This window comes from Chrysemys picta, chromosome 3 (genome assembly GCF_011386835.1).
Source record: "Chrysemys picta bellii isolate R12L10 chromosome 3, ASM1138683v2, whole genome shotgun sequence".
NCBI lineage: Eukaryota > Metazoa > Chordata > Testudines > Emydidae > Chrysemys > Chrysemys picta.
The window spans coordinates 161,175,303-161,188,231 of NC_088793.1; the positions used below are offsets into that span (position 1 = coordinate 161,175,303).

Sequence of the window (12,929 nt, forward strand, 5' to 3'; positions counted from 1 at the left end):
GGCTCCTTCTGCATGTCTGGAGCACATGACTTATGAGGATAGGCTGAGGGAACTGGGATTGTTTAGTCTCCAGAAGAGAAGAATGAGGGGGGATTTGATAGCAGCCTTCAACTACCTGAAGGGGGGTTCCAAAGAGGATGGAGCTCGGCTGTTCTCAGTGGTGGCAGATGACAGAACAAGGAGCAATGGTCTCAAGTTGCAGTGGGGGAGGTTCAGGTTGGATATCAGGAAAAACTATTTCACTAGGAGGGTGGTGAAACACTGGAATGCGTTACCTAGGGAGGTGGTGGAGTCTCCTTCCTTGGAGGTTTTTAAGGCCCAGCTTGACAAAGCCCTGGCTGGGATGATTTAGCTGGGAATTGGTCCTGCTTTGAGCAGGGGGTTGGACTAGATGACCTCTTGAGGTCCCTTCCAACTCTGATATTCTATGATTCTATGAATGGTGGAGACAGTTACGTTCCGCTGGGGCAACACAGGGTGAAGCACCAGAGAGCTGAGGACAAAACGTTCTCAGTTGAGGGTTCCCGGCTATTGAACTAACTTCCAGACTAGATTACGATAATCCAGACCCTGACTGTATTTAAGAAATGCTGAAAAAACTTCACCCAAAAAGTCTTTCCAGCCCAGGGAGAAGTACCTCTCACTGCCTTGCTCCCGCCATTGCCCCTCACCACCCCAGTCCGGCCCCCTCCTCACCACTGCCCCGCCCCCCTCCTCACCAGGACCCTCACCACCCCACTGCCATCCACCGCCCTGCCCCCTGCCCGCCAATGCCTCTCCCTCCCAAAAATGTAAGTCAAAAAGTGGGAACCGACCCCCCCGCAGCGGTCCCCTTCAAACAGAGAGAGGCTGGCGCTGGCAGATGCTCCACTGGGGATTTCGCCCTCGCGTGGGTGAGATCGACGCGGCGGGGCTCGGACCCCCGGTGCGGGGTGGGGGCGTGTGAAGCCGGCTCAGAGCGATCCCTTGACGGGGTAAAAACACACGCAGTTCCCGGCGGGAGGCGGCGGAACAGCTGCCGCTGCTGCAGCGCCTGAGGAGGGAGACGAAGGCAGCTAGGGGACGCCGAGGCGGCGGCAGCCCCATAGGCGGCAGGCGGGGACCCCGTACGGAGTCCCCCCACCATGGTGCTGCCCGGGCCCTGCTACCACCAAAGCCTCGCCGGAAAGGGCGGGAGTGAGGGAAACACTGTCAACACCACAATGATCACGTGACGTATTCCGAGCCCGCCCCCTTCCCACGCACGCGCACAGCGGCGCTCTGCTCAGGCCGGTGGGCAAGGCGCCGAGCACTTCCGGGCTGGGCCGGGCGGTGGGCGCTGCAGCTGGCACCATGTCCTGCTCGCTGCTCCCCTTCTGCCACTTCCAGGACCTGGAGGCGGCCCGGGACTTCCTGTGCCCGTATCTCCGCCAGGGCGGCGCCGCGGCTGCCAAGGGGAGCGGTGAGTGGCCCCTGCCCCTGCCCGGCGCTGGCCCCCGCTTCCCTAGGCCCGCGTGGGGGGACAGACCTTCCCCGTCCCCTGGGTCCCCTCGCCCAGGGACATGTCCCTGCCCCTAGCGCCGGGCCCCCGGGCGGGGTGTTCACCTGTGCTGGGGGGCGCTCCCTAGCGTGGGGTGGGGGTCCCTGGCTGTGCCTGTCCCCCTGAGGAGGTGACCCCCATGTCAGGCGAGGGGGTGTGCGCTGGGTTTGATTAAAACGGGGGGAAGGTGTCGAGGGTTTGCCCCTCTGGGTTTTTTAAAAATATATATATTTTATAGTATAAATTTTCCCCTTTGCTTCATATTCAAACGGATTTAAAACCTTACGGCTTGTCCTTTCCCATGGAAAGCTGAAGGGAAAGGCACTCGGCGACGAGCACAGGGAAGGAGCTGAATTGTACACGTCTACAGTGCGGCAGCAATGCTTGGCTTAGCTTCACTACACTTACATAGCAAAGTGAAATACCTAGTGTCCTCTTAAAACACCGTAATTGTTTAGTTGGTTTTAAACATACAGTGGAAAAGCAGAAACTGATGTTGAGAGAGGTGATGTACTTCAAATAAAAGCTCGAAGTCTGTCATTATGGCAATTAAGGTTGTTTGCTATCCTTGCAAATATTTTTTCCTCTTGAACCACTGCTAAAGAAGAGACCAGTTGTGCTTTAGATATGTTTATTCTTTAAGGTTTCAAAAATACTTTTTTGTACAGAATCCCATATGCCTGCCAATTTAGAACGAAAGAAAGAAATATAACCAAATGTAATATAAGAAGTTATAGTTTGCTACTGTGATAAAGTAAACTACTGTAATTCATGGGTTAACATCACACTGCAAATTACAGATCTTAGATTTTTCCCTGTTCCACTCAAATTACTACGACTTTCTTTCCAGAGAGCTTTAATTTCACCTTCACCTAATTTAGACTCTGATCTCACAATTCTTTATGCATGGATCGACTGCTATGCCCACACAGAGCCTTCAGTCAGGTTCTTAGTGATCACAATGGCCTCTTTACCTGCAATAAATTTTAAGCTCAAAGTCTTAACATTTAGGACCTTGTCTACACTGCCACTTCACAGTGCTGCAACTTTCTCACTCAGTGGTGTGAAACACCACCCCCTGAGTGCTGCAAGTTTCAGCGCTGTAAAGTGGCAGTGTAGAGAGTGCAACAGTGCTGGGAACTACTCTCCTTGTGGAGGTGGGTTTTTTTTTATAGCGCTGGGAGAGCGCTTTCCCATTGATGGTGCCGTGACTACACAGCCACGTTAAAGCGCTGCCGTTGCTAGTGAAGACATGCCCTTTGTTTGTCTCTTGAGGAAGAGCTCCCATTAAAATCAATGGGAGTTTCTCAAACTCAGTGCTTGGAGGATGTTGCCTAGCTTTGGGAAAATGCCTTTCAAGTAAGGTGACATTTTAATTTGGTTGGCTTCAGCTTAAAAATGTAACTTTATTACCCCATTGTACTAGGTGCTGTACAATCAACTAAAAGATGGTCCCTGCCCCAAACAGCTTACAGTCAAAGTAGAAGACAAGAGACAACAGATGGCTACAGACAGACACGGGGGAATACAAGGAAACAACGAAGCAATATTGGTCAGCATGGTAGGCTGTGGTCTTAGTGCAGCAGGGAACTGTTTTCAAGTTTTTTGTAATCATTCTGGCAAAGGCAAGTTTAAAGAAGGATAATGAGGTAGTTTGCAGATGTTTATGGGGCGCTCCTCTCAAGTATGAGGGGCAGCATGGGAGAGAGCACATAGGTGCTTGTTTTAAAAATTAACGAGTGGTTGATGGAGGCTTGCCTCATTGGCCGATTGGCGTTAGGAGTCAATATCTCACCAGTGAATAAGAAAAAGTAGGACGGGTCCTTGAGAGCAGAGACGAGTAGCTTATATCTGATGCGCGAGAGAAGGGGCCGTGGAGGGATGCGAAGAAAGGGGTGGCATGGTCAAAGTGAGAGGCTAGGAAAATGATCTTTATAGCTGCATTATGAATGGATATGCATGGCGCAAGATTGCATTTGTTAGGGCTAGAGAAAAGGACGTTGCCATAATCAAGGTGGTGAAATCATGGATGAGAGTTTGTGCTGTGTGGATGGATAGGAAAGATCTTATTTTAGCGATATTATGCAGAAAGTATCTGCGAGGCTTAAATACAGCGTGCGTGTGAGGCTCTAGAGAGAGGTCTGAGTCAGAGATGATGCCCAGGGTATGGACCTGAGTGGCAGGCAGGATGCTGATGTGGTCCATAGTGATTGAGAAAGGAGGTGGGGGAGAAAGTGTATGTGGGGAAGATTAAGAGCCCTGTTTTAGCCATGCTGAATCTGAGCTCAGTGTAGAGATGGTATTTGAGCTTGTATTTGCAAATGAGTTTACCCAGAGTTAAGGTATGGAGGGAGATGAAGGATAGAGCCCTGTGGAACCTCCACAGAAAGTTGGAGGGTTAGTAGGGTTACCATACGTCCTCTTTTTCCCGGACATGTCCGGCTTTTCGGCACTCAAACCCCCGTCCGGGGGGAATTGCCAAAAAGCCGAACATGTCCGGGAAAATGGCAGCTCTGCTCCTCCCTGACTCTTCGGCTCTGTTTAAGAGCCGGGCTGCCCGAGCGCTACCGGCTTCGGGCAGCCCCTGTGCCTCCAGACCCTGCGCCGCCGGAGCCCGGGAGGGGAAGTGCCCGGCTGGCGGCTGGGGTCCGGAGGCAAGGGGGCTGGCTGAAGCCGGTAGCGCTCGGGCAGCCTGACTCTTAAACAGAGCCGAAGAGTCGGGGAGGAGCAGAGCTGCCGCGCCGGGAGGCTCTGCTCCTCTTCGGCTCTGTTTAAGAGACGGGCTGCCCGAGAGCTACCAGCTTCGGGCAGCCCCCATGCCTCCAGACCCTGCGCCCCCAGCCGGGCACTTCCCCTCCCGGGCTCCGGCGGCGCAGGGTCTGGAGGCACGGGGGCTGCCGGAAGCCGGTAGCGCTCGGGCAGCCCGGCTCTTAAACAGAGCCGAAGAGGAGCAGAGCCTCCCGACGCGGTGGCTCTGTGTAACTGACACGGTGTCAGTTACACAGAGCCCAAGAGGAGCACAGCCTCCAGCCGCAGAGGCTCTGCTCCTCTTCGGGTCTGTGTAACTGACACTGTGTGTCAGTTACACAGAGCCACCATGCCGGGAGGCTCTGCTCCTCTTCAGCTCTGTTTAAGAGCCGGGCTGCCCGAGCTCTACCGGCTTTGGGCAGCCCCCGTGCCTCCGGATCCTGCGCCGCCAGAGCCCGGGAGGGGAAGTGCCCGGCTGGGGGCGCAGGGTCCGGAGGCATAGGGGCTGCCCAAAGCCCGAGCGCTACCGGCTTCACGGTTTGCTGGGCAGCCTCCAGACCCTGTGCCCCCGGCTGGGCACTTCCCCTCCCGGGCTCCAGCTGCGCTGGGGAAGCACCGGCTGGGGGCGCAGGGTCTGGGGGCTGCCCGGCAAACCCTGAAGCCGGTAGCACTGGGGCAGCCCTTTCTCCCTGGCTGGGAGTGGAAGGGAGGAGGGGGCGGGGTTGGGGCGGGGCTAGGGGTGGGGAAATGGGCGGGGCCAGGGCCCGTGGAGGGTCCTCTTTTTTTATTTTTGAGATATGGTAACCCTAGGGTTAGTGAGGAGCTAAATGAGCAATTAGAGAACAGAGTCTTGAAATCCAAGAAAGGACAAGATTTCAAGAAAAGGAGCATAGTTGACTATGTTGAAGGTGGCTGACAGGTCAAAGAGGATGAAAATGGAGTACTGGTTCTGAGCTTTGGCTGTGAAGGGGTCATTAGATACTGGTGAGAGCAGTTTCAATGGAGTGCAAAGGGTAGAAACTGGATTGAAGAGGGTCTAGAATGGAATTGGAGGCGAAGAATTTGAAACAGTGATTGTAAACAATGAATTTAGAGATGAAAGGGAGAAGAAGGATGGGGGTGGTAGTTGTAGAGAAAAGGGTGATAAAGACTGGAGCTTTTACGATGGGAGAGATGAATGAATGCCCTTTATTGTGAGGGGCAAGAGCCAGAGGATCAGCAGATAAAGACTGTTGAAAACTGTGCCTTGGCCAGTAGTTTTTAGTTTTGCTTTTTAAAGCTTTTGCTGAGAACAGTTAAGGTGAGGGTGAGAGAGATTAAAGCTGAGGAGATTTGGAAAAAAAAGCTGGAAGCTTATATTTGTAACAGGAAAAACATTAATACTAAAATACAGAAATTGTGAAAAGGATGTAAAGTACACTTTGTACTGGCATCACCAAACAGTGAGCTTTGTGCCACTATAATAATACTTTGTCACTAAACTGCTGTATTAGAATTATCACAGTAGGTTTACTTCTGTGGTCTCTCAAATATCCTTTTACATAGAATAGATTTGATTACAAAAATTTGCTGTGGACTCTCACTATCAGGAAGATGAATTTCAAAGAGCTTTATTCAGCCAAGCTTCATGATATCACCCTTCAGCTGCTGCAGAACCTGGACTTGAAACACTTGTGCTCTTCTTTTGCCCATATAACTTGGCTTAACTCCTTGGGTTACATTTCTTGAACCACCATGAAAAATATAGACACATTCCATGTCAAGGGTTAGAACTATATGATCCAAATGTGAAAGAGGCATTCAGGAGCTGACTGATAAGACTGGCATCTCCTAATTGTCAAAGATAGGCAACATACACCTCTTTATTTTTCTTTCTTTAAACATTACTTACTAATAGAGATTAGAGAAAATATTTCTCATTTTTCAAGTTTCTGTTGTACACCTGACAGTTTCCATTGGATAGTCGGTTAGTTTCTTCTTTTTGTATGGGTTTGTCAATGGCAGCGGCAAAGGGGGAAAAAAAAGGCTTCATATATAAATTTGATTGTAAAACCACAAAAATTGGCAGAAGGGATCAGTGGAGCAGTGATAGAAATTATTTTTCTCAAAACAACAACAACATTGTTTAAAATTGTTATCCCTCTTCATGATGGTTACCATCTGCTCTATTGTTCCTCTTATTGTGGCTAACAGGCAATTTCTCCAACCATTGCCTTTGGCCTACATATTCTAGTTATGGATTAGAGTAACTTTTTTTACTGGAGCAATTTGGGCAATATCTTTTTGTATCTGGTTATGATGGACGATTAAGTAATTGAGCTCCTGCCCATTAAGTTGTTTTCTCACGTCCCAGGGCAAGAGTATACTCTTTAGATGTGATTCTCCACTATTTTATGCCTTGTGTGATTATTTATACTTGTGCAAAGAGGGTGTAATTTCTCATTCACAATGGTTAACATAACAATGGCCGCACGGATTCAGACCAGTGGTCCATCTAGCGCAGTATCCTGTCTTTCGACAGTGGCCAGTGCCAGATGCTTCAAAGGGAGTGAACAGAACAGGGCACTTTATTGACTGATCCATCCCCTGTCATCCAGGCCTAGCTTCTACCAGGCAGAGGTTTAGGGACAGCCAGATCATGGAGCTATGTCCCCATCTTGGTTAATAGCCACATTCTTACCTAATTCTTTTTTTGAACCCAGTTACACTTTGGCCTTCACAGTGAATTCCACAGGTTAACTGTGCATGGTGTGAAGAAGTACTTCCTTATGTTTGTTTTAAACCTGCTGCCTATTAATTTCATTTGGTGATCCCTGGTTTGTGTGTTGTGGGAAGGGGTAAGTAACACTTATTTACTCCCCACTGTTCATTTATAGACCTCTATGATATCCCCTCTCAGTCATCTCTTTTCTAAGATAATCTCTTTTCTTTGTAATCTCTCCTCATATGGAAGCTATTCCATACTCATAATTTTCATTGCTTTCTCTGTACTTTTGCCAGTTCTGATATACTTGTTTTGAGATGGGCAACCAGAACTGCATGCAGTATTCAAGGAGTGGGTATACAGTGGATTTATATAGTGGCATTATGATATTTTCTGTCTTATTATCTATCCCTTTCCAAATGGTTCCTAACATTCTGTTAGTATTTCTGACTGCTGCTGCACGTTGAGCAGAAGTTTTCAGAGAACTATCCATGGAGACTCTCCTTGAATGGAAACAGCTCATTTAGACCCCATCATTTTACTTGTGGGTGAATTCTGTGCATGTGCAGAATTTATGTCCCCCACAGATTTCTTTGCTTCTCTGCAGAAAAATAGCTTTCTGACAGGGAAGCAAAGGAAAGCCACAAGAGCAGTATGCGACTCTCCCCAGCAGTATGTTTCCATTGCCTAGGGCAGCCGGCATAGAGGTAAATCACTGTGGGGTAGGGGGTGGGACTGGGGAAGACCTGGCTGGTGCCTCCTATCCTGTGCCGGGCTCAGCTGCTAATTCTGGCTGAGTTGGGGAGGATGGGACTTCCTCTTCCCTTACAAGGCATCCGGGGCTGTGTCAGACCCACCCCGAGATTTCTCCCCGGCTCTAGGAAGCTCTGCAAACTCGCCCCCTCCCCCCCCATGCTTCCTGCACCTGTTGCTCCTCAGGTGCAGTGGGAGGGATCACTGTACAGGCAGCTGCTTCCCCATCCGCCCAACCCCCGTGCATCCAGACCTGTTCATACCCGGACCATCCCACAGACCCTCACCCCCCCACACTGAGAACCTCCCCCCGATGAGCTTCACTCCCCCTGCACCCGGACCATCTTGATGAGCCACCTGCACCCAGATCCCCATCCTATCAAGCCCCAATAAGCTGTACCTGGATCCCTGCCCCACTCCCCCAATATCTGGATCACCCCCCCTGAGCCCTCCACACCCAGACCTCCCTAATGAGCTCTATCCCCCACACCCAGGACCTCCCCCCCACTGAGCTCCAGTCACCTTCACCTGGACTCCCCTGCAGAGTCCCATTACCATTGCACCCAGAACCCCTCTAGTACCCTGTGCCCCATACAAAACCCTCTCAACCCACATCTGGATCTCACCACATGAAGCCCCTCCTCACTTGGATCCTGCCTTGCTGAGCCTGCCTGCCCACAGCTGGTGCACCTGGCACAGAGGGGCAGGGCCCTGGGGTGTTTCTGGGGCATGCCCAGTCATTGTGCTGTGTCAGCGTTGGGTGCAGTCTCACTGCTGAGTCTATGTCTTAGGGGGGAGCTGCACAGTGATTGTCCACCTCTGTGCAGCGTGGCCTGTGCTCCCCAATGCCATGCTGGAGCCTCTACATTTATTTGACAAATAAAATTTGCAGAATTTTAAAATACTGTGCGCAGAATTTTTAATTGTTTGGTGCAGAATACTCTTCCCTCAGGAGTATTATATGTATAGTTGGTATTGTGTTTTCCAACGTGCATTGCTTTGCTTTTATCAGCATTGAATTTCATCTGCCATTTTGTTATCCAGTCACCCAGTTTTGTGAGATCCCTTTGTAACTCTTTGAAGTTAGATTTGGACTTAACTATCTGGAGTAATTTTGTATTATCTGCAAATTTTGCCACCTCACTGTTTACCCCTTTTCCATATTATTTATGAATATGTTGGCCTGCGCTGGTCCCAGTACAGATCCTTGGGGGACATCACTATTTACATATCTCCGTTCTGAAAACTGACTGTTTATTCCTTCCCTTTGTTTCCTGTCTTTTAATCAATTACTGATCGGTGAGAAAACCTGGCCTCTTATCCCATGACTGCTTACTTTGACAAGGTCCCTCACCAAAGGCTCTTAAGCAAAGGCTTTCTGAAAGTCCATGTACACTATATCCACTGGATCCCCTTTGTTCACGTTTGTTGACCACATCAAAGAATTCTAATAGATTGGCGAGGCATAATTTCCCTTTAAAAAAGCCATGTTGACTCTTTCCCAATATATCATGTTCATCTACGAGTCTGATAATTCTGCCCTTTACTATTATTTCAGCCAATTTGACTGGTACTGAATTTAGGCTTACCAGCCTGTAATTGCCAGGATCACATCTGGAGGGTTTTTTTTTTTTTTTTTTAAATTGGTGTTTTGTTAGCTATCCTCCAGCATCTGGTACAGAGCCTGATGTAAGCAAATGGTTACAAACCACAGTTGGTAGTTCTGCAATTTCATATTTGAGTTCCTTCAGAACTCTTGGGTGAATACCATCTGGTTCTGGTGACTTATTGCTGTTTAATGTATCAGTTTGTTCCAAAGCCTCCTTCACTGACACCTCAATCTGGGACAGTTCCTCAGGTTTGTCACCTAAAAAGAATGGCTCAGGTGTTGGACTCTCCCTCACATCCTCTGCAGTGAAGACTAATGCAAAGAATTAATTTAGCTTCTCCGCAATTACCTTGTCTCCTTTGAGTGCTCCTTCAGGACCTCGATTGTCCAGTGGCTCACTAGTTGTTTGGCAGGCTTCCTGCGTCTGATGTACTTAAATATTTCTTTTGCTGTTCATTTTTTTTTTTTGTCTTTTGCTAGTTCTTCAAATTTGTTTTGGCCTACCTAAGTATACGTTTACACTTGAGTTGCCAGAGTTCATGCTCCTGTCTATTTTCCTCAGTAGGATTTAATTTCCAATTCTTAAAGGATGTCTTTTTTACTCTAGCCATCTCTTTTACTCTATTTAGCCATGTTGGCAATTTTTTAGTCCTCTTATAGTTTTTTTTTTTTTTTTTTTTTTTTTTAATTTGGGGTATACGTTTAGTTTGAGCCCCTATTATGGTGTTTGTTAAATAGTTGCTGTGCATCTTGCAGGCATTACACTGTTGTGATTAATTTAATTTCCATTTAACTACCTTCCTCATTTGTGTAGTCCCCCTTTTGGAAGTTAGATGCTACTGTTGTGTGTTTCTTTGGTATTTTCCCCCCTACATTTAATTACATTATAGTTGCTGTTACTCAGCAGTTCAGTTATAACATTATGGTCTTTATCGCCGAGTGGTTCAGCTATAATGTGTTACCCTCATTTTGCAAGTCATAAATAACTGCACAAGTTGCCGTGCAGTGAAAAGTCAAGTCCATTATGATTAGAGCCTAATGTCTTGAAGATTTGTGCATAGTGCAATCTGCCATTGTTTTTCAATTGTAATAAGTTATACTTCGTATTCAAGGTATTCTATTTGGCACCTGCATCTCAGCAGATTTATGTATAAAAATGCTTACTGCACTATTGAGGTGGCGTTATCACACAACCAAAAAAAAATATGATTCAAAAGATGCCCGGGTAGTCCATCTAATGTTTCTTGGATTGATATGTGTATTCGTTGACCCTGCAGGCCAGGTTAGGATGGCATAAATGTAGATGGATAAAAGTGCCTATGTACATAATTTTGAGGTGAGTTGCACATAGGAATATAAACCAGGCATGTTGGAAAGCTGGGCTTGGTTGGCTTCTATATCTTTGTCAAAGGAGAGATGTTATTACAAATGCCTCATGGAGATGGTCTATCTTTTAATTAAAAAAAAAAAAAAGCCTTATTTGACACCTACGCTTCTCCAAGACGCTGCATTACCTCTAAATGTCTGCCTAATGAACTGAAAGGTTAAGCTGTGAGCAATTATTTTGAATCAGAGCCCATAGATACTGTAGTCATTGCTTGTCTCTCTCTCTCTTGGACTAATGATGGTACGATTTAGAGAAAAAGTTGAATTGATATAGATCATTCTGGGAAATGCTTTCCTCTTACTGTTTCCAAAACTTTCTTGGTGTGGGGGAAGGTGGGAAAAAGCTGGCAGCTGATGGCATGGTGAATAAAGAGGAGGCACTGCTCCTCCAGGAACTTATAAAATACAGCTTTTCATTCTTTCCTCTATTATCCCTTTTACCCCAAATGCCATCCTCCTTTGTTTCTTTTACTGGTAAATACATTGCTTTGTTGCGTGGTGGTCTAATTACTCACTTTTATCTTTGAGCAAGTGCTAGCTTGCCTGTAAGTTTTGATCTGTGCAATTCTCAATGGAAAAACTCCTAGATAGCAAGTTGGAAAAACTACTGTTGTGTGTCTGCTTTTTCCTACCCCCCACCCCCCAGCCCTTATTTCTGGTAGGGTTATTTTTGTGCAAAATGGCAATGTTTATAAAAGGGCATGAGTAAATGGGCATAGAAAAGATCTTTCTTTGCCATGCCTGAGATTCAGGAAAGTGCTCAACCATGTGCTTAAGTCAAATTCTTCTTAAAATTAAACCTATACTTAAGCACTTTTAAGTCAGTGACTCCACATGTGAAGTGAAGGTGTGATCTCTATTGCTGAACCTTCAGGACGCACAAGGCCTTCAACCAAATGTGCACTCTAGATATGTACAAGAGAAAAGAGAGGCAAAATGTCCAATGAGGAGGAAGGGAATGATCCAAAGTGACAGTCACGTAATGTCTTTCTGGAGGCCTGAGAAAACTGCCAGCGGAGGAAGAAGTAAGAGAAAAAAGACAGAAATAAGAGACCCAGAAACTAAGATTCTATTATTTAATATCAGAGTCCAGCGCTTACTAGCACTTATTTATACATAGAGTACAGTATATTTTAAAATAGACACTGACAATCTGTTAAGGTTCTCAAGCTTACTTTCATTTTAGAAAAGTGAATCCTATGCAGGATCCTAGGAATATAATATGTAATATGTACACACAAAAATGCAATAAATAAATATACCCCAGACTCTTAAACAGTGCATTGCAAAATAAATAATTTTGGTTTTCATCCCAAATGATGTATGAAATTATTAAAGGCATAGGAAGCTATGTATTGCATTGAATGTATCCTTCTTTATTGTGAATTTTTGGGCCTATACAAATTAATGGTATCACTTTCATGTAAGTATTCAGGTAGCCTGATATCCAAAAAGATGCACATCTGCAATGGACAGATTCTTTAACTCATCTGGATGTTTTGCTTGCTAACTAGTAGGCTGGCTATTGATATTCTGAATGATTCATGGAGCTGGTGCCCATTTTGCAAAAATCTTTACTGCGATTCCCAAGTTTCAGGTGTCTTTCTTTCATACATCTGAAACCCTTTCCTGTTCTCTCTTTCATCGCAGTCCTTGATAACCAGCAGAAAAAATTACTCGCTGTTATGGCATTTAACATGTGAATACACCGGGGCAACAATAACCATTTTGAAGCATTATGAGACAAATTCCATGCAGCAGCACCATCTTGCAATCCTTTTTTCCTAAAACTTACCACACCAGGATGTCTGCCAAGAAAGTACTATAAAATCTAGGAACACTCCTACTGTTTACTAACTTCAAATTAGGGCGTTCCTGTCTTGCTTTTTCTTTTACTTGTTTGTTCCTTTCCTCTCTTTACACTTATTTTTTGTCTCATTGTTTGCACCCTTCTGTTCTAATTCTCTTTATTTGAAATCATGCTATTTCTTGGCTCCCTCCCCTTCCACACTAGAACTGGAGTAGCTATGCCCTTCCCAATTTTTCCTTCACCCATTATGCTTGCTGTAGATTGGGAAAGCTGTGAGTAGCAACAGCAAATGCATTAGAATGGTCTTTATATTGGTTCACATGAGGTCCCCACACAAACACTGTTTTATTTGCAATAAAAAGGAATACAAATTTAAAGCATATATTTTGCAGTATTTGTT

At 46.4% G+C, this 12,929-nt stretch overlaps 1 protein-coding gene across 6 annotated transcripts in view; it reads left to right on the forward strand.

The window, feature by feature from the left end:
• Positions 1-1,227: 1,227 nt before the first annotated feature.
• RAB3GAP2 (RAB3 GTPase activating non-catalytic protein subunit 2) overlaps positions 1,228-12,929 on the forward strand; it is a 91,038-nt gene continuing 79,336 nt past the window's right edge. For 2 of the 6 annotated variants that reach the window (XM_065589413.1, XM_065589414.1), the window contains exons 1-2: positions 1,228-1,441; positions 2,946-3,080. In XM_065589413.1, the coding sequence (XP_065445485.1) occupies positions 1,333-1,441; positions 2,946-3,080 (244 nt within the window). In that variant the 5' untranslated portion in view covers positions 1,228-1,332. The remainder of the gene's footprint in view (positions 1,442-2,945; positions 3,081-12,929) is intronic. The other 4 variants (XM_065589415.1, XM_065589416.1, XM_005306941.5 and 1 more) reach the window with 2 other exon arrangements.